The sequence below is a fragment of the Sardina pilchardus genome, chromosome 10, assembly GCF_963854185.1.
Source record: "Sardina pilchardus chromosome 10, fSarPil1.1, whole genome shotgun sequence".
Lineage (NCBI taxonomy): Eukaryota > Metazoa > Chordata > Actinopteri > Clupeiformes > Clupeidae > Sardina > Sardina pilchardus.
In genome coordinates this window covers 816,763-841,781 of record NC_085003.1, presented here as the reverse complement: position 1 = coordinate 841,781, position 25,019 = coordinate 816,763, and the positions used below count along the sequence as shown (strand labels likewise).

Sequence of the window (25,019 nt, the reverse complement as noted above, 5' to 3'; positions counted from 1 at the left end):
TTATATAAGCTGATTTAGCAGGAGATTTGATGTGAAAATGATAAATTGTAATTATAATTAAGCCATTAGAACCATAATTCATTGAAGTACTTTTACTTTTAATACTTAAGTATATGTGAAGGCAAATACTTTTATACTTCTACTTAAGTGAAAATTCAAAGTGGGTACTTTCACTTTTACTCAAGTAATATTTGACACAAGGTATCTATACTTTCACTTAAGTACATAATCAATGTACTTCGTCCACCACTGATGATTGCATTAACTTGCATGTCCAAATATCTCAGTTTGAATGTCTATTTAACTTGCTAGGGTTGTGGATAATAATCATTTTAACTATGAATCATGATGGGAAAGTAAACTCTTGAGCCAGCTACAGTATATCATGTTTTTTTGTTTTACAACGGAATTTACATGGTGGGCCTTGTATGTGAAAGCAAGTTATAGCCTATATAGAACACCAGAGGTAACACAGAGAAAGCTTATTATGTAGTGTTTCTCACTTCTTATTAACTTCTAAAGGAAAATTAGATGAAATCTTTAGGTGAAGATTACACCTCTAACAAAAATGTAGCCATATGCAGTAATACAGACATGACATTGAATCGTTGACAGGATAATCATAATGGAGACCAGTGAAGATTCACACCGCTACCACTTCAAAAACACAGTTTACGAGAAAATGTGGTTTAGAAACCTGGTTAGCATAATGCTTGGGCAACTTTTTTGCCTTCTGGATCTCCATGTTCTCATCTTCGGCATCCTCCTGAGATCCCTTTGGTTTCACTTCCATCTCTGCAGTCTCCTCCTCTTCACTGTCTGCTCCAGTCCAGTCCCCATTTGCCAAACGTCGAGCATGGTTGACATAGTTCAGCCTTTTCCTAGAAAACATGCACATCAATTCAACTTTCATTAGGATGTGCCAATTACCTCACCCTTTGAATTGAACCAGAGTTACAGTAAAAGGGGGACTGGTTAAGGATGATAAATTTGATCAACATCATCAACTGGATAAATTTTGCACGCCAGTGTTCTTACGTAAGATAAGTGTTATCCCAGCTAGCACGCACACGTTGTATCAACGTTGACATTGGTTGACAGCGTTGAAGGTTGAACTGCGACGTTGATGCACCTTTTACTTTAACGTCAACCTAGCATGCACACGTTGTACCTACGTTGACATCGGTTGACAGCGTTGAAGGTTGAACTGCGACGATGAAACAGCTTTGACATCAACGTTAGCCCACGACTGGTTGTTTGCAACTAGCAGCGTTTTTCAATAACGCAACAATTGGGGTTTCATTAAGTCAGGGGTGTCAAACTCATTTTGCTCAGGGGGCCACATGGAGGAAAATCCATTCCCTCGCGGGCCGGACCGGTAAAATCATAGCATAATAATTTAAAAATAACAACAACTTCAGATGTTTTTGTTTGTTTGTTTGATTTAGTTTGTTTCAAAATAGGGCAAGAACATTCTGGAAATCGTACACAAAAACTGTAGGCCTACATCACAAGTAGGCTAAACAAAACACAGTGACAAACACTTCAAATTACATTCTGAGGACAAAATTGGTGCAATTTCAAGAACTACACTATTGACAGAAAAATAAAAGTGCAATGCAATTCAATAATTTAAATACATTTTAAATTTCAATAAAACAAACATGAAATATGAAGTATTACAGTAGGCTAAACCACACACTAATCACTTTCCTTAAATCTCCACAGAATATAATCATTTTCACAGAACTATAGCATAAGTATCTCAGGGTGCAAGATGCCGCATTTTGCTGTAGCGAAGTGCATTCAACCCATGAATTTCACTCCTAAAACCTGGCATCTTTTAGCTTTCACAAGTGCATCAATATTAGGCTTCACATCCTGTGTGACAGACAATTTCAAGATGTCATTCAAGTGCTTGTGGGTGAGCCTTGAACGCAGCTTTGTTGTGTTGATGGACATCACTGAGAAAACTTGCTCACAAAGATATGTGGTTCCAAACATGCACAACACTTTTGCCGTAAGGGCTGTCAAGTTGGGGTAACCTGGCAAAAGACACTGATAAAATGTGTCCAAGCCAGCTGTGGCGAATTTGCCCCTCAAATCTGAGTCATACTGCAAGTCTATCACTTAACAAGTTGGAGGTTGACGGGGAGATCAGAGGCATTCACGGTGAATGGGGAGCAGAAAACTTTGAAGTCTTTCTCCATTTCGTTTTTCGTTGCTCAAACTCCCGCAATAGTCCCGTTATCTTCTCTTTGAACCGTCTCATGTCGGCGGCATGCAGGGTTGCGCACACGTCTTTCAGACAAGGAAAGTGAGCAGCATCACCCACCGCGAGTTGTCTCTCCCACAATAACAGCTTCAACTTGAACGCACATATGCTGTCATAATACTGTGTGACAACTTTGTTGCGCCCTTGTAGCATCTTGTTCAAGTAATTAAGGTGCTTTGTAACATCCACCATAAATGCAAGGTCCTGCATCCATTCTCTGAACTGGAATTCTAACACCGGTTTGCCGTTTTTTTCCATGAACTGTTCAATTTCCAGCCGTAAATCAAAGAACCTCCTCAGCACCGCACCTCGGCTTAAACATCTTACCTCGGCGTGATATGGCAGGCCATAGTTGTGGTCTTTCTCTCCGAGAAGGCTGTCAAACTGACTGTGATTTAGGCCCCTGGATCGGATGAAGTTAACTGTTCGGACGACTACCTCCATGACGTTTTCCATCTTTAACACTAGAAGCGCCAAGCGCCGGTCATTTGACCGCTGACGCGTATTACTAGAAGTGCCGTGTAGGTTTGACCTAGATATACCTAGAACTGCAGGGCTGCGGTCTTTTGACCGCAGTGATTACAAAAAAAAAAAAAAAATCTTTTCACTCGATTAAATTCCAGGACCCTATGTTCACGACTTTACGTTCAATACTTCTGTTTTGTCACCCAGAATTTTTACATGATCAAAAGCACACCGGTACAAGCTAGTTTAGAGCTATTTTGCGCTCACTTACAGTACAGACCAAAAGTTTGGACACACCTTCTCATTCAAAGAGTTTTCTTTATTTTCATGACTATGAAAATTGCAGATTCATACCGAAGGCATCAAAACTATAAAGAACCTAGAATATAAGACATGTTTTCAGTTGTTTCACATTTTTATGTTAAGTATGTAATTCCACATGTGTTAATTCAAAGTAGCCACCTTTTGCTTTGATTACTGCTTTGCACACTCTTGGCATTCTCTTGATGAGCTTCAAGAGGTCACCTGAAATGGTCTTCCAACAGTCTTGAAGGAGTTCCCAGAGATGTTTAGCACTTGTTGGCCCTTTTGCCCTCACTCTGCAGTCCACACGGTGGTTGGAACCAAAGATCTCAGATTTGGACTCATCAGACCAAAAGACAGATTTCCACTGGTCTAATTTCCATTCCTTGCGTTCTTTAGCCCAAACAAGTCTCTTCTGCTTGTTGCCTGTCCTTAGCAGTGGTTTCCTAGCAGCTATTCTACCATGAAGGCCTGATTCAGGCAGTCTCATCTTAACAGTTGTTCTAGAGATGTGTCTACTGCTACAACTGTGTGGCATTGAACTGGTCTCTAATCTGAGCTGCTGTTAATGTGCGATTTCAGAGGCTGGTGACTCGGATGAGCTTATCCTCCGCAGCAGAGGTGACCTCTTGGTCTTCCTTTCCCGGGACGGCCAGTTTCTTTGTGGCGCTTGATGGTTTTTGCGACTGCACTTGGGGACACTTTCAAAGTTTCCCAATTTTTCGGACTGACTGGCCTTCATTTCTTAAAGTAATGATGGCCACTCGTTTTGCTTTACTTAGCTGCTTTTTTCTTGCCATAATACAAATTCTAACAGTCTATTCTGTAGGACTATCAGCTGTGTATCACCCCTGACTTCTGCACAACACAACTGATTCCCAACCCCATTTATAAGGCAAGAAATCCCACTTATTAAACCTGACAGGGCACACATGTGAAGTGAAAACCATTTCAGGTGACTACCTCTTGAAGCTCATCAAGAGAATGCAGAGTGTGTGCAAAGCAGTAATCAGAGCAAAAGGTGGCTACTTTGAAAAACTAGAACATAAGGCATATTTTCAGTTGTTTTACACTTGTTTGTTAAGTGCATATTTCAACATGTATTAATTCATAGTTTTGATGCCTTCAGTGTGAGTCTACAATGTCAATAGTCATGAAAATAAAGGAAACTCATTGAATGACAAGGTGTGTCCAAACTTTTGGTCTGTACTGTATGTGACAACATATGTTGTCTCGCGTTCGGCCATGTTTGTCCAGGCTGCTATTCTCTTTTCTCACAGCAGATGTCGCAAGGGTTTCCTGTCAGTCGGGCAAGAGAATAATATTTTACCATAAAACATATAGTTAATATATGTGCAATATATATTATATATGTGATTTATTATAATAACTATTTTTCATTTACATGGCATAGTCTATGGAGGCGATTTACAGTGGTAAAATGTGAGATTGTTTGAAAACGTTGCGACGTTGTTCTATGTGTAAAAAATATTTTCAGCTGAAATTCGTCGTGGCCTATTTATGTACATAGGGCGCGTATGCCTACGTACATTCATAGTTGTATATCGCATCTTCTATTTGTAGGCTATATTTTAAAGCTCGGACTAATGTATAAGCATTTTCTTACATATTTGCTGGACTGACTGAGTTACGTCGCATCAAAGACCTATACTATTTCCAATTCTGAAACATGAAGTGGCGCAGCGTTAACATCCTTGACTGCTACGCAGGAGGCCCGGGTTCACAGCTTGGGACGTGCGAAATTTTGCAGTTCATATTGACTGAATTCACTGACCGTTTTTCAACGTCGACGAACAATTATTTTTTGTTAATGGTCTTTAATAACAAACTATCTGAAATAAACGGATGAATCACAATACTGTTTACCATTAACGAAAAATAATTTCGCCAGCCAATAATTGAGCCGCCATCTGACAAACTTTGGCTAAGCCAGTTAGACTTTTTGCATCTAAAAATAATTATATCATAGAGACACACGCGAAAAATAAACGATAGCCTATAAACGATTCCCACTGGATACACCACATCAGTATTGTGCTCGTTGCGTTGTGTAGGCTACACAGGACTCAAGTGCATGTTCTGTAGACATGAAGTGGCAACTAAAGCCATTATCTGCCATGAAAACTTTGGCTGCTGCAGCAGCATTTAGGTTTTGGCTGAGCCAGCTAGCCAGCCACTAACTTCATCAGCCAGCCGTTATTCTCAAAGCAAATGGCTTCGGGGTCTATACATAACACACTATCCATTGCAAACATAGCCTATTTGAAACCGATCATTCCCCCTCCCCCATACACGTCTAACCAGTTGACGGAGGGGGGGAGATCGTTTTGCTACGTGTGGACATGATCTTAGGCTACAGACATCACTGCGGCAGACAACTGCCTCCCCACCCCCACCCCCTCTCTCTGCCCCCTGCATAGGCTGTAGGCTGGCTGTTTGTTGTTTACATGCAACTCGTGGAAGAATGCGCAATCATGTTTCATCGCATATGCACGTTTCAGAATGTTCGAATTCGCCAGCGTGCGTGTAGTTGTGTGAATAGAAAAGAATAGAATATAATTCTTTATTGATGCCTTGCTCAAAAGAACTTCTGCCATGCACAGGTCGGGGATCGAACCAGCAACTCTTGAACATAAAGGCTGAAGCTCTAACCAGTGGGCTATAGCTTTGTCTCTCTGATATGAATTTGGGGAGTGAATTAGAACTAGCCACCCATTCATTTTAGAGTTTAGATGCGGGTTACGGATCTCGAGAACACCGGTGTTGGGTCGACATTTTTCATCCTTCCCCTCTCGTCGGGTCAGGCTCCTAATCACAGAACGCGTATGCCTCCGTTTTAAAATAGTCTATAAATAACATTTCTAAGTAGCATACAATTACAAAATGTAAAAACGAAATATGAAAAATGAAATACTATGAAAAAGTTCAAAGTCAAGTTTGCTTAAAGTTTGTTCAAGAACTCTTCCAGAGTTTTTACCCCAAACAACACAAATCAACACAAATAAATGAACAGATAACTCAAACGTGCTGTATGTCATAATGAAACAACCACAGACTATCAACAACACGGTCTGACAAATTTATGACCAAACGATTTGATTCGTGCACGAAGCGCCATCTAGCTATCATTATGTGTAAGTAACAGCCTCCCAGTCTAAGGACTCAGCGGTCTTTTGACCGCCTTGCCACGCTTTAAGTAGTTCACACCAGCACGGCGCTTCTAGTAGGTCGTCAAAGCGATCAAATGACCGGGGCGCGGCGCTTCTAGGTATAAGTGGGTCAGAACGGCACGGCGCTTCTAGTGTTAATGCCTTGCAACACAATGCCTCCTGATGCAGGATACAGTGAAAAGTCCAGAAATCACGTACTCCATTTGCCGTCTGAACTTTTTCTCTGAATCTTGTCACGACACCCGTTTTTCTCCCCATCATTGATGACGCACCATCTGTAGCCATGCTGACAACGCGGGACCAGTCCACTCCGACCCTGTCCAGCGCTCCTACGAGGGTGGTGAAAATATCACCTGCCGTTGTGGTATCAGTCATTGGTACCAACTCCAAAAACTCCTCGGTGACGGTCAAAGCGTCGTCAACTCCGCGAATGAATATGGCCAGTTGTGCAACATCTGCAATGTCCGTGCTTTCATCAATTGCTACTGAAAAAGCAATGAATGACTTTACTTTGCGCTTCAATTGGCTGTCCACATCCACCGAAAGATCAGAAATCCTGTCTGTTAATTGCGAAGGCCTGACGCTTTTCTGGGCACACAATCTCTGCAGCCTTCAGTAAACACGTCTTCACAAATTCACCCTCAGTGAATGGTTTTGAAGCCACTGCTATTTCGTTAGCAATAAGGTAGCTAGCTTTCACCGCAGCATCACCAATCTCTCGACTGTGAGTAAACACAGACTGCTGTTTCTTCAGAACCACCAACAACTCATTCACCTTCTCTTTTCTCCGTTGTCCTTGCAAGTGGTTGTATTTTTCGGCATGAAGAGTCTAATAGTGGCGCCGAAGGTTATATTCTTTCAACACTGAGACACACCAAACACACAGGTTTCCCATTCACCTCTGTAAATAAATAGGACGAGGACCATTTCTCTTGGAAAACTCTGCACTCGGTGTCGACTTTTCTCTTTTTTGATAAAGACATTTCGGGGTAACGATGGTCAAATCCCGTACTGTTGTTAAGAAGAACAAGAAGACTTATTAGGCCTAGCTCCAGGCTAGCTGTCACTGTCACTTGAGGTTGCTAGGTTACGGCGACGCTGGCGAGACACGCGCTGCTTCGCCTGGCATCATGTTTTTGTTTGTTTTTATGTAATGTCTGTAATTCTATGAAATTTTCTGTTATTTTTGTTGTATTTCTTTGCCTAGTTAAATGTATTCACTCTTTATTTGAGTCATTTTTGATCGTTTTTATATGATTCTTTTTTAGTCATTTTATTTCTGATAACAAGCCGATATTGATACTTTGTGAAAACATTTCGCGGGCCGGATTAAATCCGCGGGAAAACATTTCGCGGGCCGTATGTTTGACACCCCTGCATTAAGTGTAACCCTACCTTACACCTGCATTTGTTCATAAGACAAGGATTCCCCCCCTATGACAAGAAACAGTTCAACTTGAAACAGCTTTGACATCAACGTTAGCCCACGACTGGTTGTTTGCAACTGCAGCGATTTAAAAAAAAAAAACAAGAATTCAGGTTTCATAAAGTGTTATGCCTGCCTTACAGGAGGAAGAGGGAGACACACACACACACACACACACACACACACATACACACACACAGGCCGGGAAAACAGGAGACAGAGTAAACAGACAGAGCAGTCCAACACAGGGGCTATATCTCGGCCCTACAATCAGCACGGCACAGTGTTCCAACAATTGACAGTGAAACCTGTACTCACCCATTACAAACTCACTCCTCTGATCATTTATCCTAGCTCAGCAAAGTTATTCATGATAGAATTCCAGCTTCCTTGCAAACGGTTAGATGAACCCAAGCGCTATCCGAAGTAAACATACATTTTCATTGAGTCTAATCACGTATGACAGGATATAAGATAGGCTACACTTCGCTACTCCCAGCAGGTATTGATCCTTTTTAAATTTTGAAAATACAAATAAACAACAAATATAACAAGCTGCAAGGTTTTTTTTATTCAACCCCCTATCATTTTTGTTTCACCAACTTTTCTTTTGGGGAGATCTAACGGGAATGAAGTACACTACAAAAAAACTATAAAGTCACCATGACCGATATGTACACGGAAAAAAAAGAGCTATATAGCAGTTATTCCTAGTGTTCATAATGTGGTAAGTGAAGTAGGCTAGCCCTCCGCTCAAATGAATATGATCGTTCTCCATGAGTTGACTCGTGTGGCGGCGCATCAGTGGATTTCGTGACTCGTTAGTATGTAAGTATGTTTATATGTGTGTGAAAATAATATACAGTAGCTTAATAACGTATGTGTGCTAGATTGCCGGCGAATATGCAGGCTAAGCGTAGTGCAGGCTAATACAGTGCCACTCACTTTTCTTTTTGTGTGTGTGATACTCGCTTTTATTAGAAATTAACAGGAAAATGTCAATGTCAAGACAACGTGGTTTCACCAGCCAAAATGTCATTGAATCAACGTCAGTAAACAACGTCGCATCAATGGCAGCTATAACGTTGATTCAACGTGTGCGTGCTAGCTGGGATGTTACCGACCTATTGGAAGAGAAGTTTCAAGCTTATGTGTACTAAAGAACAAGGTTTACTCTTTAGGCTGCATGTTGTACCATGAAGGAGGGCCTTAATAGCCTGGTCCTACCGAACTCTCGTATATTCATAATGTACAGAGTCTGGACACTTTCCATTTGCCAAGTGTGAACTTCCTTGAATCCTCTGTTGAAGTTTAAAGCTATTGGATCTTCCCAGAACCACTCGGATCTGCCATAACCAATCGCAGTGCTCAAACTAGCGCACGACCTCATCGTCATCGTTCTCAGCTACTCTCTCTGTTCGCTGATTGGACTTGCACATTTTTGGCGTGAGAAAACCCGCGAATATACCGCAGACCCAGACGACTTACTAAAGAGAAATGAAAATTGAGCGTACGAAGGAGGGCGGAGCCAGGCTAGGTTTTTTAAAATGTATCGATGGCACTGTGTAAAAACAAAATAAATTCCTAGGATTCCTAGGAATCCTCTAGCCTGAAGCAGCCCATTCATAAAGCATTATAGTGTGCTTTTTTACTAGGGGTGGCACGGTTCACAAAATCTACGGTTCGGTTCGTATCACGGTTTAGGGTCACAGTTTTCGGTTCGGTGCGGTTCTTGTTGTTATTTTTTCTTTTACTCTTTAACATTCCAGAAACATATTTCAGCATATAGCTTAATCATCCACAATTAGGCTAGAGTATGTAGAGAATAGTTATCATGTAATAATGCACAAACTGAATTTGACTTCACATAAAGCACATTATTGTCTGAGGAAACTTTAAGCTACAGTTGAGATTTTGATAAAGCAAGAGGGAAGACATTGATGATTTCAACAATCTTTTCATTTATTTGGCAGGGATGGTGCACCAGCACAAAATGTAGGTCGTCCACCCATATTTTTCATTGCATCGCCTTTTTATCGCTCTCCTTTCATATAGTGTGAATGATTTTTTAACAAGATGTAAAGCTGGTCTTTGTTTGAAACACACACACACACATTATGTAATTATGACCGCCGCTAGCATAGCTAGCGAAGCGGTCATATAGTTGTTGTCAAAGTTTTTTTTTTTTTTTTTTTTTTTTCCCCGTCATCGGTTCTGAATTTTTGGTCAACGATTCCCGGGACACCGTAACACCGGGGCACATGAAACTTGGTGGGCATGTAGCCCCAGTAGACTTGTACGGAAAAATTCCGTTTCGTCCCCTGAACCGTGGCACCGAGGATGAACATTTTTTTATGGTATGTTGGTCTCAAGAGCTCGGATCAACTTAGCTTATAACCAGTCATTTGTGATTTGCACCCCCATGGTAAAAATTGAAAATGTAATGTAATATTGCTTTAATTGCCCCTATCTTCAGATGAGATGCTATGAACTGCACCAAATTTCATGTGTATGATTAACGTGACACCCTCTGGGAGTATGCCAAGTTTTGTGGAATTTCATCCATGGAGGGCTATAATAAATGTATTTGTGTGTGCATTTAGTGAATGGTCCCTCAACGTGGCTGTTCTACACTGAAGGCTAGGATGACCCGTGCCCCATGTAGCTGTGTCACTGGCCACCCCCGTGGCTACCCTGTGCTTACCAAATAAAACAATCATGTATTTATTACGATTTTATATGAGAACGTCAAAAGCAGGAACTAATGCAACAACGTTCAAACACTGCAGCCTGCAGTCCATGGGGCTACGGTGGAAAGGGTGGACAAGCTCTTCCACATCTGCCAGGCCCTGTACGACCAACACGGATTCAGCGGGACCCCGCAGCTCATCTATAACTGTGACGAGACTGGATTCGGCGACAAGGGCCACTCCAGGCAACGCATCCTCTGCCACAAGGGGTAGAGGAGCGTCTTCGCGCAGCAGGTCAACACCAGGGAACACATCACCGTTCACTGCTGCGCGAACGCTGCTGGGGAAAGCGAGAACTCGTCCACCCCTCCCAGCACCGTTGAGGGCGCCGCTGCCCCCGTCGCCTCCACCAGCAACAGCAACAACAACACCGCCACCAATGCCGTACCCGCCACCAACGCCGTACCCACCACCAACGGGTGAAATAAAGTATTTTGTGCGGTGTAAGCTCTGCCATAGATTTTTTTTTGCTTTTGAATATGCTTCCATAGGCCATTGTATGCTGGGCGTGTCCAAAAATACCACATTTTCAAAAAATCATTTTGAGAAAATGAGGCAGAACACCATCGCAATTTTTTGATATGTTAAGACTAAACATCTAATCTTTCCCCCCAAAAAATGTTCATGTTGGTAGATTGCAATAGCATGTCAAAAACATGGCATGGCATAAAATGGGTTTCATCAATTTTCAAGCTTTAATATCTTCCACACTGTTCACCACATCAGGACAGTTTTTCACACAATATACAGAGCATACATTGGAAGGTCTGTATTCAATATCAAAATTCTAGCTCAAACATGAAGCTTTCCACAGGCCTTCAAAAATGCTGCCACAGAGCATAGACTAAAATTTTCAACCAAATTCAAGCACCACAAATACTTTGATATACCCAAACCACACCCTTGGAAATCCATATTCCTCAAGTCATGGTAGTGTATTTTAAGCCTGGAGAGTTTGAATGAGCTAGCTTAAACACTTTTATAGTATTAGCAATTCAGAAAACGGTGAAACGGCTCTTCAGGGGGGGGGGGGGGGGGAGTAGTTGCTAAAACAAGTTGTGTGACAAAACTGTTGGGAGTAGAAAGCTAATATTTGGGACTACACCTATTAAGAAGTGTGTGAACAACCTTGATTTTTTTCAGCCAAATCTGTGACGGTCGAGTGGGGACATTTGTACGTTTGGCATGGAATGACCCACATGTGTCCTGCGTCGCCATTGTAGCTTCTGTATTTTCTATATAGGGTATAGAAGGCACAACTAATTCACATCTTCCTCGGACATAGCGTTGGTTTCCCGTAAAGAAGTATAGTTAGCATGTCGGTTGGAGGGAAGCTAACATTCGACATCGCACAGTAGGGAGATTTCCCGTAATGTTTGGATAAGCAGCTCAGTCAAGCCTGCACGAAAACCATGACGGAAAGTCATTAGCCTACTGTATGATAAGGTAAAGCATTACCTAGAGTCAAGTAAACCTCGAAAAAACTCGATGTCACGAATGTCAAATTTCTGTGTGACCCACCTATCAGACCAGTTACAGCAAGTTACAGGATGGCTAATGTCATAAAGTCTGTGCGCGAACGATGGGAAGTAAACGGAACGTTTTTCAGTCCCCTCCCATTGAGAACAACGCAGTCAGTTTGTCCATTTCTTTAAGGTCTATGAATGGAACTCACAACAATTAGCGAGGCTTATCGAAATGAGCCAGGTTTAGCCTTTAGTGAGGTTGATGGAATACCCCCCAGGCTGATAAACAAACTATGCCAATGGTAAAGTCGTGTGACTTCTAGTTGTAGGCTAGTCCGTTAATGAAACGAAAGGAGCAATTTCGTTTTTTTAGAGAGAGAAAGCAAAAGTGACAATCAGTTTGTTGATTATTACTGTATACATAATGAAAAATATTGAGGCAAACTGTAGACCCTTCCATATACAACCAAACACAGATGTTGATGGTCTTGCCTTGTGGAATTGTTTTAAATTAATATTCTATGTAATTTGCACTTTCATAAAGAGATTCTGTAGGCCTATTTTCAGTTTTATAGCGGATTGTCTTATTTCTTTTAGAAGTTACAGATTGAGCTTGTAGATGATGTGAGATACTTGTTAACTGTTTACATCTTACTTTGCACACTTCAGGCTGTTGCATGCTTTTCCCTCCATTGTACTGAACCCATACCGAACTGTGATGTCTGAACCAAAATTTTAACCGAACCATGACTTCTGTGTACCGTCCCACCCCAAAGAGGGATATAGCAAAAGTATTTGACAGGTTCAACTGTGGCATTTTCTGCAGTTCAGGAAATGTGAGGCTCTTGTCTTAGCATGAAGCCAAAGCAATAGGACAAGTAGAACTGGGGATTCACTGATGTCTTTCCTGGGGTGGGACTTGAGCAAAGTCCTTTAGCATAACAGCCAAATTCGCTAACCTCTACTCTACAGAGGATGCAGATGAAGGCATTGTAGGCTACTGTTTGTGTGTAAGCCAATGGCTGTGTCTGAAACATCAGTACGCACGCTGGGCAGTGTGCATTTTCCGGAAGTTATGTCAGAATAGACTGTCCGAAAGTCAAGCGCTCTCACTAGTTGGGTACTTCGTTTGGCGTGATTTCCAAGCGTGCATCGATGCATCTTTTTTGCCCTCAGGTATCCCATAATCCATTGCGCAGCGCAGGTCAAGCTCCACACGTCATGCAAATTGTCAACCCCCCCCCCCCCCCCCCCCCGGCCCGAGTCAGGTGACGCCAACTAGTTAGTGCTGTCCAAATGTAGGTAGGGACGCATACTGAGGAGCAAGCTAACTAAGATGCTACTGGTAAGAAGGTACTATCCAGCGTGCACGCTTGACTTCTGGACATAGCCTATGTGTGTGTGTGTGTGTGTGTGTGTGTGTGTGAGGGATACATGTCCATAAAAGGTCACAGAGGTCACGAAATGTCTTGTGACATTTCCCAGAGTACAGTGTCCAAAACTGTGCACGAGTGGAGATAAACATAGTATGGGTATTAGGGCTGTTGGAACGAATTTCGGTATTCGAATATAATTCGAATTTGTAAAAAATTAATACTATTCGAATGTTAAAATTATAATTCGAATGTGTTTTTTATTTATTTTTTTTATTTAAGTGTTGACTATATTTAGCAAACGATCAGCTTTAGGTGCTGCTGAAAGCTCCCTCCTCCTTTTCTCAGCGCTTCGGTCAAGTGTTTATTGTTGCTATGTTACCAAAACCGTCTGACAGTAAGGCCAGCAAGTCTTTTTGGAACGTTTGCCTAATGCTAGCTAGCTAACTAGCTAACTAGCCAACGAGCTAACTGAAATGACAGCAGTCGTTCAGCAGTCGGCTTCAGACAACCTGGGACCAAAACACGTCTACCTTTCACACTGCGAAATCCCCCTTAGCCCGTTATTTCTGTAACGTGAATGTAATATTTCTCAGTCAGCAAAGGGCTATAATTTACTTAGCAAGACAGCTATCACGTAAAACAAGTCAACTACGATGTCATAGTGTCAGTGGCATGGGCTAAGCCAGTGTGAGTAGATAGAAAAATAGTAAATATTAATAAATCAAAATTGACCATTAAATATTCTAATATAATTCGAATTTAGAAAAATAATAATGAATGAAATTCAAATGGGATAATAGAGGAAGATTGACAGCCCTAATGGGTATAGACTATCAAAATAGGTATTTCTGCACAATTTGATTAATCAGATATGGTCCCCAATGTTCATCATAGGAACTTTGAGAATTTGAATAATATATATATATATATTTTATTTTTTTTAAGTCAAGGTCAGTTGAGTTGAGGTTTGAACCCAAGACCTTCTCATTGCAATTCCCTTGACTTACCAAGTGAACGACTGTGCTGTCCAAAATTAGATGTAAAGGTGTGCCTGAATAATCTTGCTTGTAGTAATCCAATCAGATATACTCATTTGAATGAACAGGATACTCTGGGAAAGTTACCTCAAAATTTGAGATCCAGAAAACCCCTTTCATGCCATCACTCCGTAATCACTTACTGTGGTTTGCTCACTTACGTTTTCTGATAATCCAAGAATTTCCGTCGGCGTTCTCCTTGCTCCAGTGCACTGTATTTACTTTTGTATTGACACAGCCGTGGATGGGGTGCTGATATACTGTTGTGGTCTTGGGATACAGTAAAACTAACAGAGAGAGCTTTGGTCAGATCATCCATCTTGGCCCTGTACAATCAAATAACAGCTTATGATTAATACACAGAATTCAACAAAGTACAGTGTGTCCCACACATAGACTAATCTGTGGCGGGCTGCCACAAGATCAACAGCGACAGCCACACAACAATTTTTGTACTATTAGAATTAGATCAAATCCTTTCATTGAGCTGCACCTTGCACCGCCCAGCTCTCTCTCGTAACGGACAGTCTATAACCTTGCTGGAGTATTAAAAAAACATTTCTTACCATGAAAGTATAACCCTGCTGGAATATAACAAAATTAATCTTGCTATGAAGTATAATCCTGCCATAATAAACATGGTTTGAGTAAAATTCTGCCTGGAATATAATCATACTGGCCCTCATTTATGAAACGTGCATACGACCAAAAACAGGCGTAAAACAGGCGTACGCTCGTTTCCACGCAAAGAATGGCATTTATCAATGTGAACGTGATACGCTCAAATCTCACGTCTAGTCTGAACTCGCGTACGCAAGTTTTTCAGGTGCCATAGCACCGTGCAGAAGTAAATCAGACAACACCATTCCTGTACATGTGCAGCCTAATGTAGCATAGGCCTATTATATTGACACATTTTATGGATAGCCATACAGGAGATGATTACTTTCTCTTTGGCAAACGCAACATTCATGAATTTTATATTTTAAATTATTTTCAAATGGCAAATTTCAGTGTCATATGGTTTTGTAATGAATGTATTTATAGTATGATGCGTTCTCTCTGCGAAAATAAAGTCTGTTGCGCTTAAATCGCTCTAGTTTCCCGCCTTCCTTGATGACAGCTTCTAGCTGTCAAAATTAACAAGGTTCAGCTGGACGTGACTGTGGCTCGAGATCACTAATGATTTCTTTTGGACGTATAATGCACCTTCATGTCGTAAATTCTAGGGGCGAGGTCATTAAAACGAGCATAGTATAGGGGCATGATATTTAAATCACGCTTGTTTCCATCCGCCACATTTATCAACACACGTTTATTCTTACGCTGGAATTGGAGTGATAACGTTTGATGAATCACGTGAGCCCCGTCCTATTAGGAATGAGCGAGCACGTGACAATTTGGGAGGGGGCTGAGCCTATCCTCCATCTTGGAAGGGTGTATCATTGGTTGCCAGGGGCAACGCCTTCCGAAGAGTCGCGTTTAGAGACTCATCAAAACTGTAGTCTAGATTCTTGTCTACAAGGACCGTACAAGGACAAGCTTATACCAAGCGCAAAGCAGCGATATTTGGAGAAGCTCTCCAGCATCCAAAGTTACTACACTATGCAAGAGTTCAAAAGCCACAAGTCGTTAGAAAGTTATGAGACTTTCTGCTGTGGTTGGGTGCAGGATCTACAAGCCTCGAGGGGCCGGATTCACGAAGCCTTTTTAAGACAAAAATACTTCCTAAGTGGTGCTTTCTTCTTATCTTTTGTCTTAAAAGCAAATTTAAGAAGATTTGATATTCATGAATAAAGACTTAAGAACAAATGGTATTCTTGAAAACAAAGATCTTAAATGTAGGCTTAATTTTCCTCGCAACTTTAAGACAACCCCGCACCTGTCTTAAAAAAGTTACAGTGTAAAGTCGGGCCTCTTATAGTCATAAATATAAACACATTTACCAGTTTTAGACAGCTCGTTTGAAATATCAGCCTTTATTATGTGTACTCACGATATATGAGCCAAACATTTATTGCTAATTTTAGCTTGCTGCTATTGTTTTCGGTAGCTCAGTCCTCTGAAAACTCGCATAGCTGCTAGACCGAAGGGTTCCTGCCAGCATTCGGCGCACGTCGACGTCAGAGTAGAACGTTTCATTTCTTAAATATCTAAAGTCCATGGAAATGGCAGTATTATCTAGTAAAAACGGCAAATTCCAAGAAAGAAAAGCGTTTCAAAGTTAAGATAACCGGGAGTGCCTGAAGGCATGACTTTTCCTCTTAGGCTGCGTTTACACTGCCAGTTTGAAGTGACCCAAATCCGATTTTTTGCTCTCATGTGGCACGTATCCGATCTGTGCCACGACAGTGTAAACAGAAAAAAAACACATGAATTCCGATCTCCTCAGATCGGATACAGGCCCCTTTCGTATGTGGTTTTAAATCAGATATGGATCGGATTTGTGTGCATGTGTCTACAGTCTAAACAGACAAATCGGATATTCCAGTGCAATGCGTCCCACACGTCATTAATCTGTGACAATTTTGCGCCTGGTGACGTTAGGTTACAATTCCAAGTGGGCGCGCTGGCGGACTCGGAGCGTGTTAAAAGTTGCCCTATTTGATACTTTGATAGACTATTACGTTTCCGTAGACCATGTATTGAGAATAAAACATTTGTAGCCTACCTAATTATCTACAATCGTAGGCCTATAGCCATCCAAATATGAATGGTCTACTGTAAATAGCCTACAACCCAGGCGCGTAGGAACCGCGGGGGTCGGGACACCCCCAATGTTGGACCCCCTCCCGAAAGAAAAACGCTGCAAAGTACAGATGTTGTTGATTACTTAGCTCAATTATATCCTCCTGAGTTACGGCCCCATAACTATAGCTATCGCTGCGCATCGGAGGTCTTTTACATTGTGTTTTAAGAATGCTTCCCGAAACGAAGCCCGTCTCAATAATGCAGCATGGAGCACTTCCTCGCCTTGAGTGTCTGAAAGCTAATGTAGGCTCCTCTCTCAGTCCAAATATTTAGTGTACGGCCTTCTTTCATTCTTTTCGAAATAGTTAAGAGGATAGCCTATTGTGGGTGAATACAGTAGTCTACGATAGCCTAAATATAGTCTTATGGCTGTCGCTTTTAAATGTAGGCTTATCACTTGCGAAATCGGACGTGGCACATAGCCTAATTATCTGGTTACCTGGATTTAGCAAGTCCATGCACTTTATTCATCCGATTATAGGCTATGCTTTTAAAATTAAATGTGTAACAATTTGCCCCTTATTATAATCTACACACTGTCACGACGCACATAAGGTTACGGGCGGATATGCACTCTAAAAAATGCTGGGTTATTTTTTAAACCCAACCGCTGGGTTGAGGCTGCTGGGTCATTTTATTGGGTTGTTTTAACTCGTATTGGGTCATTTCTGTAACCCAGCTTGTTGGGTTGATAGTACAGCGCTGCTGGGTTGACCATTTAGGACTGTGCCCCTCTTCTCCCCCACCTGATGTGGAGCACACTACCCAGCACCTGGGTGACTTTAACCCAACTGCATAGTTACAGTATTTGAGAGGTTGAAGAAAAAAATCGGTACGGTAGACATTCTTTCAACCGTCCAGTCCAGCAGCTGCTGCCAACAAATGCAATGGAAATCAAGCGATTTTGGAAGGTATGTATCTGTTTTTAACCAGCATTTTAAAAAGAAATCCAGACGGATTTTAAAAGTCCATCCAGAGACATACCCTTTGTGATATGAATGAATATTCTGCCTGACGATTTCATTCAGCCTCAAGCATGCCAGCTATATTAGCTAAGCTAAGTTAACATTAACAACAATATCTGTTCATGTTAAATCTACACAAAGACAGACTCATAAAAAACACAGTTCTGTGTTCACTGGGTATGAACCGCTGAACAGAAACAAAACGACCTTTTACAACGAACTAAAATTAGCATAACAGCTGTAGGTAATGTTAGCAGACAAGTAACAAAATTATGCTTTGTGGTGCAGCTGAGGTTTATCAGCTAATGTTAGCTAATACAGCGAAGTAGTCTCTGCCCAACACACGTAACTGACGGTAATAATCATGGCAAACAACATCTTATTAACTAATTTAGGGTAACTTCATATTATAGCCATGTTACTTATTGGGTGTATTTTGGTAGTAGCGTTACAAACACCTTGGATCCACTGACTGAATAACGTGCTAACATTGGCTAGCTAACGTTAGCATCGCCACTACTGAAATTACGTTTAGCCTGCTTATCCAGCTCATCTCCAAACGCACGTTTTGTATGACCTGTATTAGGTTTAAAACAACGCCATAATATTAGGTCTCCTGATGGATTTTTAATCTTTGTCAACATCATTCATTGATAATGGTTCATGGAAGTCTTGATATAAAGCTCTGTAAATAACTGATTCTCTTTTTTTCTTTGATTGACAGGGCGACCCCCGAAACGGACCGTGCAATCTGCCTGCCTTCATGGAAGTATCACAGACTGTTCAAAAATAAAGAAAAGTATAAAATAAATAATCATGTCTGTTTTATTTCATTGCATGGCTATTCTTGCTCATATAATATGTTGTCTGTATCCAAGCTGTCAACAAAATGTGTGACTTTAAGTTTGGCTATTTAAGTAAAGTGTTTTAAAAATGAACCAGTGGATTTTTTTTGGGATTTGGTTTCAAATATAACCCAAACATTATGTGAATTTAACTAAACATTCGCGTCAAAATAACCCAACACATTGGTTAAAATATCAACCCATCCGCTGGGTTAAATTTAATAACCCAATTTGCTGGGTTGAGATAACCCAATGCTGTGTTGGACCCCATTTTACTCAGCAGTTGGGTTGAAAATAACTAAATTTGGGTTGTTTTTAACCCAGCATTGTGAGCAACCGAAGGCCTCGGTTGACTTAAGATAAACGGGCAGAATGCCTGTTTACAAACTACGTCAAACATGCAACATTATCTAACAAATGAAAAAACACAAATGAAAGATGAATAGGCTACTCACTGTATTTTGTCACAAATTAAGCAATGAGTTCGTTCGTGGCCACCTAGCGCGCAACTTACGCGCTGAGGTGAAGGCCCGACAAATACTAATTAACACAAAGCTTCATAATGCATAAACAAACACCCCCTCAAAGTTCAGTGTCCATACGTCCAAACAATAAACATAAGAAGCCGACAGTCAAAAACGACAACGAGATCTCCCAGACACGAAAAACAATGTTTATCTCACAGTTTGTTGAGTATCGTTCCAACACTGATGCGCAAGGCAATCTCAGCTTTCGTGTTCGTTAGCTGTATTCCAATGAGAAAAATCCACAAGGAAATGGTCACGGCAATGCAGCATACAGGAATCTTCTAACCACGTTACTTTGTTGAGCTGGCTGCATACAGGTAACAATAGCCACAGCGCCCCTGCGTCTCCATTTAAACTAAGGGCAAACCCATTCATTGTGCCCAAAACGCGCATCCATCTGTCAGCTGACATAAAATTTACTTAGATGGCATATGAAAAGTCAAGAAGAAGAAACATATTTTCATTTAAGCAACGTTTATGCAACCACGTAAAGGGAAGCATTGGGGGAGTCAGTTGTCCTACAGACTAGCTGTGTGCGTTTTCAGGGAAGAAATGTGTTCTGAACAGCCTATGTGCAGATGTTCTTCCCAGTTCCAAATAGGTTAAGAAAAAGACTGAAATACATATTTTCAAAGCGGCATCTTACAGAGGGCCATTAAAACTTCAGCAATAGGTTTTGTTTATCTCTTATGTGACTTATAATTCGCCCCCTTTATTTATTAATATAAAAACATTGCGCGCGCAACGGAACTCATTCTTGTCCCCCCCAATGCTTAGGTCTACTACGTTCCTACGCGCCTGCCAACCAGAGATATTAAGCAAAAAAGTGCCAAATTCAAGCATCGCGATTTGTAGGCTATTAGCCTATTTTTTAAAACTGCAACTGCAGTTCTGTTTGTTAAACTTTGCTTCGTGAAATTTGAATGTGTAGACTTCAATCACATGTCGTTCATTTCCTCAGTCCCTCGATCTGTTTCAAGTTAACATGAGTGCCATTTGATTTATATAGTCACAGCAAATGCAATTAAATGAAAATAAAAAACATGACCTAGACCTGTGCGGGTTAGTTGCATAGACAGTAAAAGAGTTAGTTGTAACACCCGTCACTGGCAAAATTAACTGATTTTATCGTGCATGTTGCGAGCAATTATGATTGCGAGTTATGGATTATTTTTATGTGCCGCGATCACACCCAATGAAAGTTAACACAGCAACTTCAAATATCAGTGTTGGACCAATTGCTTCAGACATGTAAGAAATAAGCAGTTCATCAACTATATTAACAGGTTTTATCAAGTCGATAGGACCAAAATCAGCCTATTTAAAGGTTATTGTGAGCTAGCATAATACCGTATTGTTTGCAATGGCTAATCACTCATACAACTAGCTTTTAACAGTCATACATTTGGACCTTTTTTTGTTGATTATATATGAAAACAGATGTTCTTTGTTTAAGCCAGCAGTGTTTTGTGTTAAAATATGTTATAGGATTCACGATTTTAGCACTGTTACAACCATGACGCTATACTGTTACAACTGTAGCCTACCGCACTTTTTAATGGCTGCGTAGGTTGGAACAAAGGTACATGTCACTGTTAAGTTAAGTTATTAACAAACTGCAACATATTTGTTACATTCTGTTTCAACTTTCATGGAGTAGAGATGTATGACTCTGTTCTGGTCAAGTTTCACTGCTCTCAAGGCTATCGTCTTTGTGTAAAGCTAGTTTGAACTGAGAAAATAAAAAAGTGTTACGATTGTGCTGGTTCTCCCCTACAAGAAACTTTTAGCCCATGCGCATGCGGGCCATTTCAAGTGTCTGGCAAATGTAAACACACATGATCGGATTTGGGTCACTGGCGAAAGTAGATGTAAACATGCAATCAAAAAAATCGGATATGAGCACAAAATCGGAATTGAGCATATCCGATCTGCAGTCTAAACGCAGCCTTAGCAACGGTTGCCACTTGTAAACAAAACTCTACCGTATGATCGCGTTCAGTGTACGAATGGTGCAGGGCATTCTTATCTAGCTAAGTTCTTAAGTGGGAAAACAAAGAAGAGGTACAGGGGCAGTTCTTCACACAGCAGTGATTTCCAATCATTGTCAAGTTGTGCGGAATTAGAACCTACCGGGTTAACAACACACGACCTTAAACAATTCTTTGCCGCCCGGTATCAGGACCACCCTTCCAACCAGGGGAGGAGCTCCGTTTGGAGGAGCTCAGCTCACGGCTGTGACGACACATTCTTATTCCTAATAGGGAGGGAAAGTGAAAACCAGCGCCCCAAGTGGTTGCGTTCCTATCGAAGAGCAGCTCCAATGTCAAGTCCCATAGACCGACTTTTCAAAACGCAGCTATACCAGCGATCTTATCCACCAAAAATATTTTTCAGTCGGCATACTGTAATAATCTACTAACTGTGAAAATATCAGACTCTATTTCGCCTTATTTAAAAAAAAACGTAATTGCTCGTTTAATTTCATAAATGGACTACAACTTCAAGTGACGTGACACCCTTCGACGACGTTACTCACCTAGCATGGTTTGTTTATTAGCCTGTTAGCTAGTTGGTTAGTTAGTAGACAATCACACTTACTGCCAGCTCTTGTGTGAGTAGGAGCACAACACAAGTTATCCCAACATAAAGGTAATTACCACGCGGTTTACATCGCTCTCTGTTTTTACAAAAATATGATAAGCAAGTTAAGCAAATTGCCGTTTTGATCAGTTGGAGATGGAGCGCCCAAACTGGTGATGTCAAATGCTACTGTAGCTAGCTACTGTAGTTCGTTATCACCATGTTACAAACAAACTCAAAACAATTAAACTGATCCTAAAAAATAAAGTATGACCACTAGAAGCAATAGAGCTGACCTACATGGATAGCATATTGAAGGCATTTAACTAACTTCCGATCGTGGGCCGAGATATATTTTTTCTAAAAGAAAATCCCATCAACTCCCGCTAGCCTCTAGGAACGCAACCACCAGGTGGCGATGAGATTACTTTCCCTCCCTATAGATGATTTCTGCACTCAGATGTACCCTGCGCTCGGTTGATAAATGAGGGCCACTATGTTTTCTGTATTGCCTAGGATGCAAATGAGTGTTTGACACCCAAATCTCGACGATGCCGTTTCTGCAATTTGGCTGCTTTAGAATGTTCTCTGTATGTTCTCTCTGTTTTAAAACATGTGCAACTCACTGAGTGGTTACTGGTTAAATTACAGAAAACTTTTTCACACATTTATGTGAATAATCAGCTGGTGAAGTTTCATAATGATATCTGTAAGTTTTTTACCCTATTCACCTGTAGTGTCTCCCTTTAACGATTAATCTAAAATAGCCCTTTCATTAGTTGGTGGCTGTGAAGTTCTCAAAGGCCATTTGACTGTCGGCTCAACATTCACAACGCTTTGTAAGGTCGCCGCTATTTCAAGATTTACGGTACTTAATTGTATTTACAAAGACACGGCACACGGATAGCTTGGTGGTCGTCAATGAGTGCATTTACCGTAAATATTAGAGTAGAGGGGCAAAAACGAGACGCCGCTAACATTCTGCTGGAGTTACATTTCTCACCATCCTTCTCGACACGAACGTTCAGAATATAATAAGGGGGTTCTGTTTGCAAAATGTCACGTGGCAACACAGCAGAAGTCGGTGCAATGACGAAGACAAAGGTAGTTCTAGAACTAATGCTTAGCAACCTAAGCAAACGTTATAAAGAATCTTTGCCTTTGGCTGCATCCAGAGCCATATAAAACACATACGATTTATATCTTTATATGGCTTTGTCTTCATGTGATTCTTCGGTTGTCTAGAAAGTCCATGACGCCATGTCAATAGCGTTATCAAGCCAATGTGAAGCGAACGTCGGATGTTATAGCTACCAGACAAAATGTGTCCAACACGTACGTGCCGTGGTAACGTACATTGGTTATTCTAGCTGCTAAGTAAAACCGCATAAAACCAAAGATCATAGAGCGCGCGCTCTATGATCTTTGGTAAAACCATTGAAAGTATGCATATTTTGGATCCAGTGCTAAATGCTCTTGGCCTTAAACCAGTTGGTTAGCACTATGTGCTAACGTCACCAACTCACTAACGTTATTGAAGTTAAAGCTTGAAAACAAACTGTATACATAGATGTTGCATACCAGTAGCCTACTAGTGTTACGTATTCAAATGTTACTAACCGAGCAATATCTGAACGTTTTCTCAGAAGTCTTAACTCCACAGGACCCACAGGACTCACAGCAATACTTTTTTCTTCTTCTTCTGTGATTTTTATTGGCAGCTTGCGATCTTAGTGCAGTACCGCCATCTACTGGACTGAGGTGTGAGCCGTATGCTGTTGTGCTGTTCATACCAGGGGGTCAGGATTTCTTCAGAAATATCCAGCATCTTATTCCTCGTGTAGAACATGATTTTGCAGAATTGTGTGACTTGTCTGTTGAAGAAATTGAAAAAGCTGTGGAAGGTTTATCTTTAAACAAATCTCCTGGAATGGATGGTCTGACAGCCAACTTTTATAAGCACTTCTGGGATGATGCACTGAAGGGCCCTTTCCTTCTTATGATAAAAAGAAGCAACTGATAATATGACATTTCCCTCTACCATGAAACAGGGTATTATAACTTTAATTCCCAAACATGGCAAAGACCCCAAACTGCTAGATAATTGGAGACCAATTACTTTATTAAACACTGACTATAAACTAATTACACTTGTTTATGCTAACAGATTTAAAAAGGAACTGCACAACATTATAAGTGACTCCCAATCTGGTTTTATGAAGGGTAGATCTATTCACAATAACATTCGCTTGGTACTTGATCTCCTAGACTGCAAGCATTTGATAGAGGATGAGGGCTTTGTTGTTTCTTGATTTTTTAAGGCCTTTGACTCTATTGAACATCCTTTCATTTTTCAGTGCTTAAGCCTATTAGGCTTTGGTGATACAGCGCCCTCCACAATTATTGGCACCCCTGGTTAAGATGTGTTCTTTAGCTTCTAATAAATTCATTTTTTGTTTCAAATAATATAGGACCACAATGAAAAAAAAGTGTAAAATCCAACCTTTAATACAAGTGCATTTATTTAGAAGGAAAAAAATCCCACATTAAGAAATAATTATTCTTCATAAAATCACCTGTTCCACAATTATTGGCACCCCTAACAATTCATAGGAAATAAATGTAATTAAAGTATTTCTGTCATTTCTGTCATTTCTATAGTAGTTTACAAAGTCAATCAGAGTATGTAGGAACATTTAATTAGTAATTCTTAACATCCTGTTTCCCTGGGCTATCAATATGACGTGACACAGAGGTCATTTCTCTTCAACATGGGAAAGACAAAGGAACACACTGTTCAAGTAAGGCAGATGTGTGTCGACCTTCACAAGTAAGGCAATGGCTATAAGAAAATAGTCACTCGCACACCTGCCCATATCTATGGTCAGAGGAATCGTTAAGAAGTTTAAAACAACTGGAACAGTGGTAAACAAGCCTGGAAGAGGACGCATGTTTATTTTGCCACCAAGCACAGTGAGGAGGATGGTAAGAGAAATAAAAAAATCTCCAAAACTTACTGTTACAGAATTGCATCAAATGGTTGCAAATTGGGGTCACAA

General features: G+C 40.8%; 1 protein-coding gene across 1 annotated transcript in view; it reads right to left on the bottom strand.

Annotated features, from left to right (window-relative positions):
* The window catches only part of snupn (snurportin 1), a 46,253-nt gene extending 22,537 nt beyond the window's left edge, over positions 1-23,716 (bottom strand). Inside the window, exons 1-3 of the mRNA XM_062547674.1 lie at positions 23,581-23,716; positions 14,451-14,615; positions 698-881 (exon numbers count right to left, since the gene is read on the bottom strand). Coding sequence (XP_062403658.1) covers positions 698-881; positions 14,451-14,608 — 342 coding nt within the window. The 5' untranslated portion in view covers positions 14,609-14,615; positions 23,581-23,716. The remainder of the gene's footprint in view (positions 1-697; positions 882-14,450; positions 14,616-23,580) is intronic.
* Between the last annotated feature and the right edge of the window lie 1,303 nt (positions 23,717-25,019).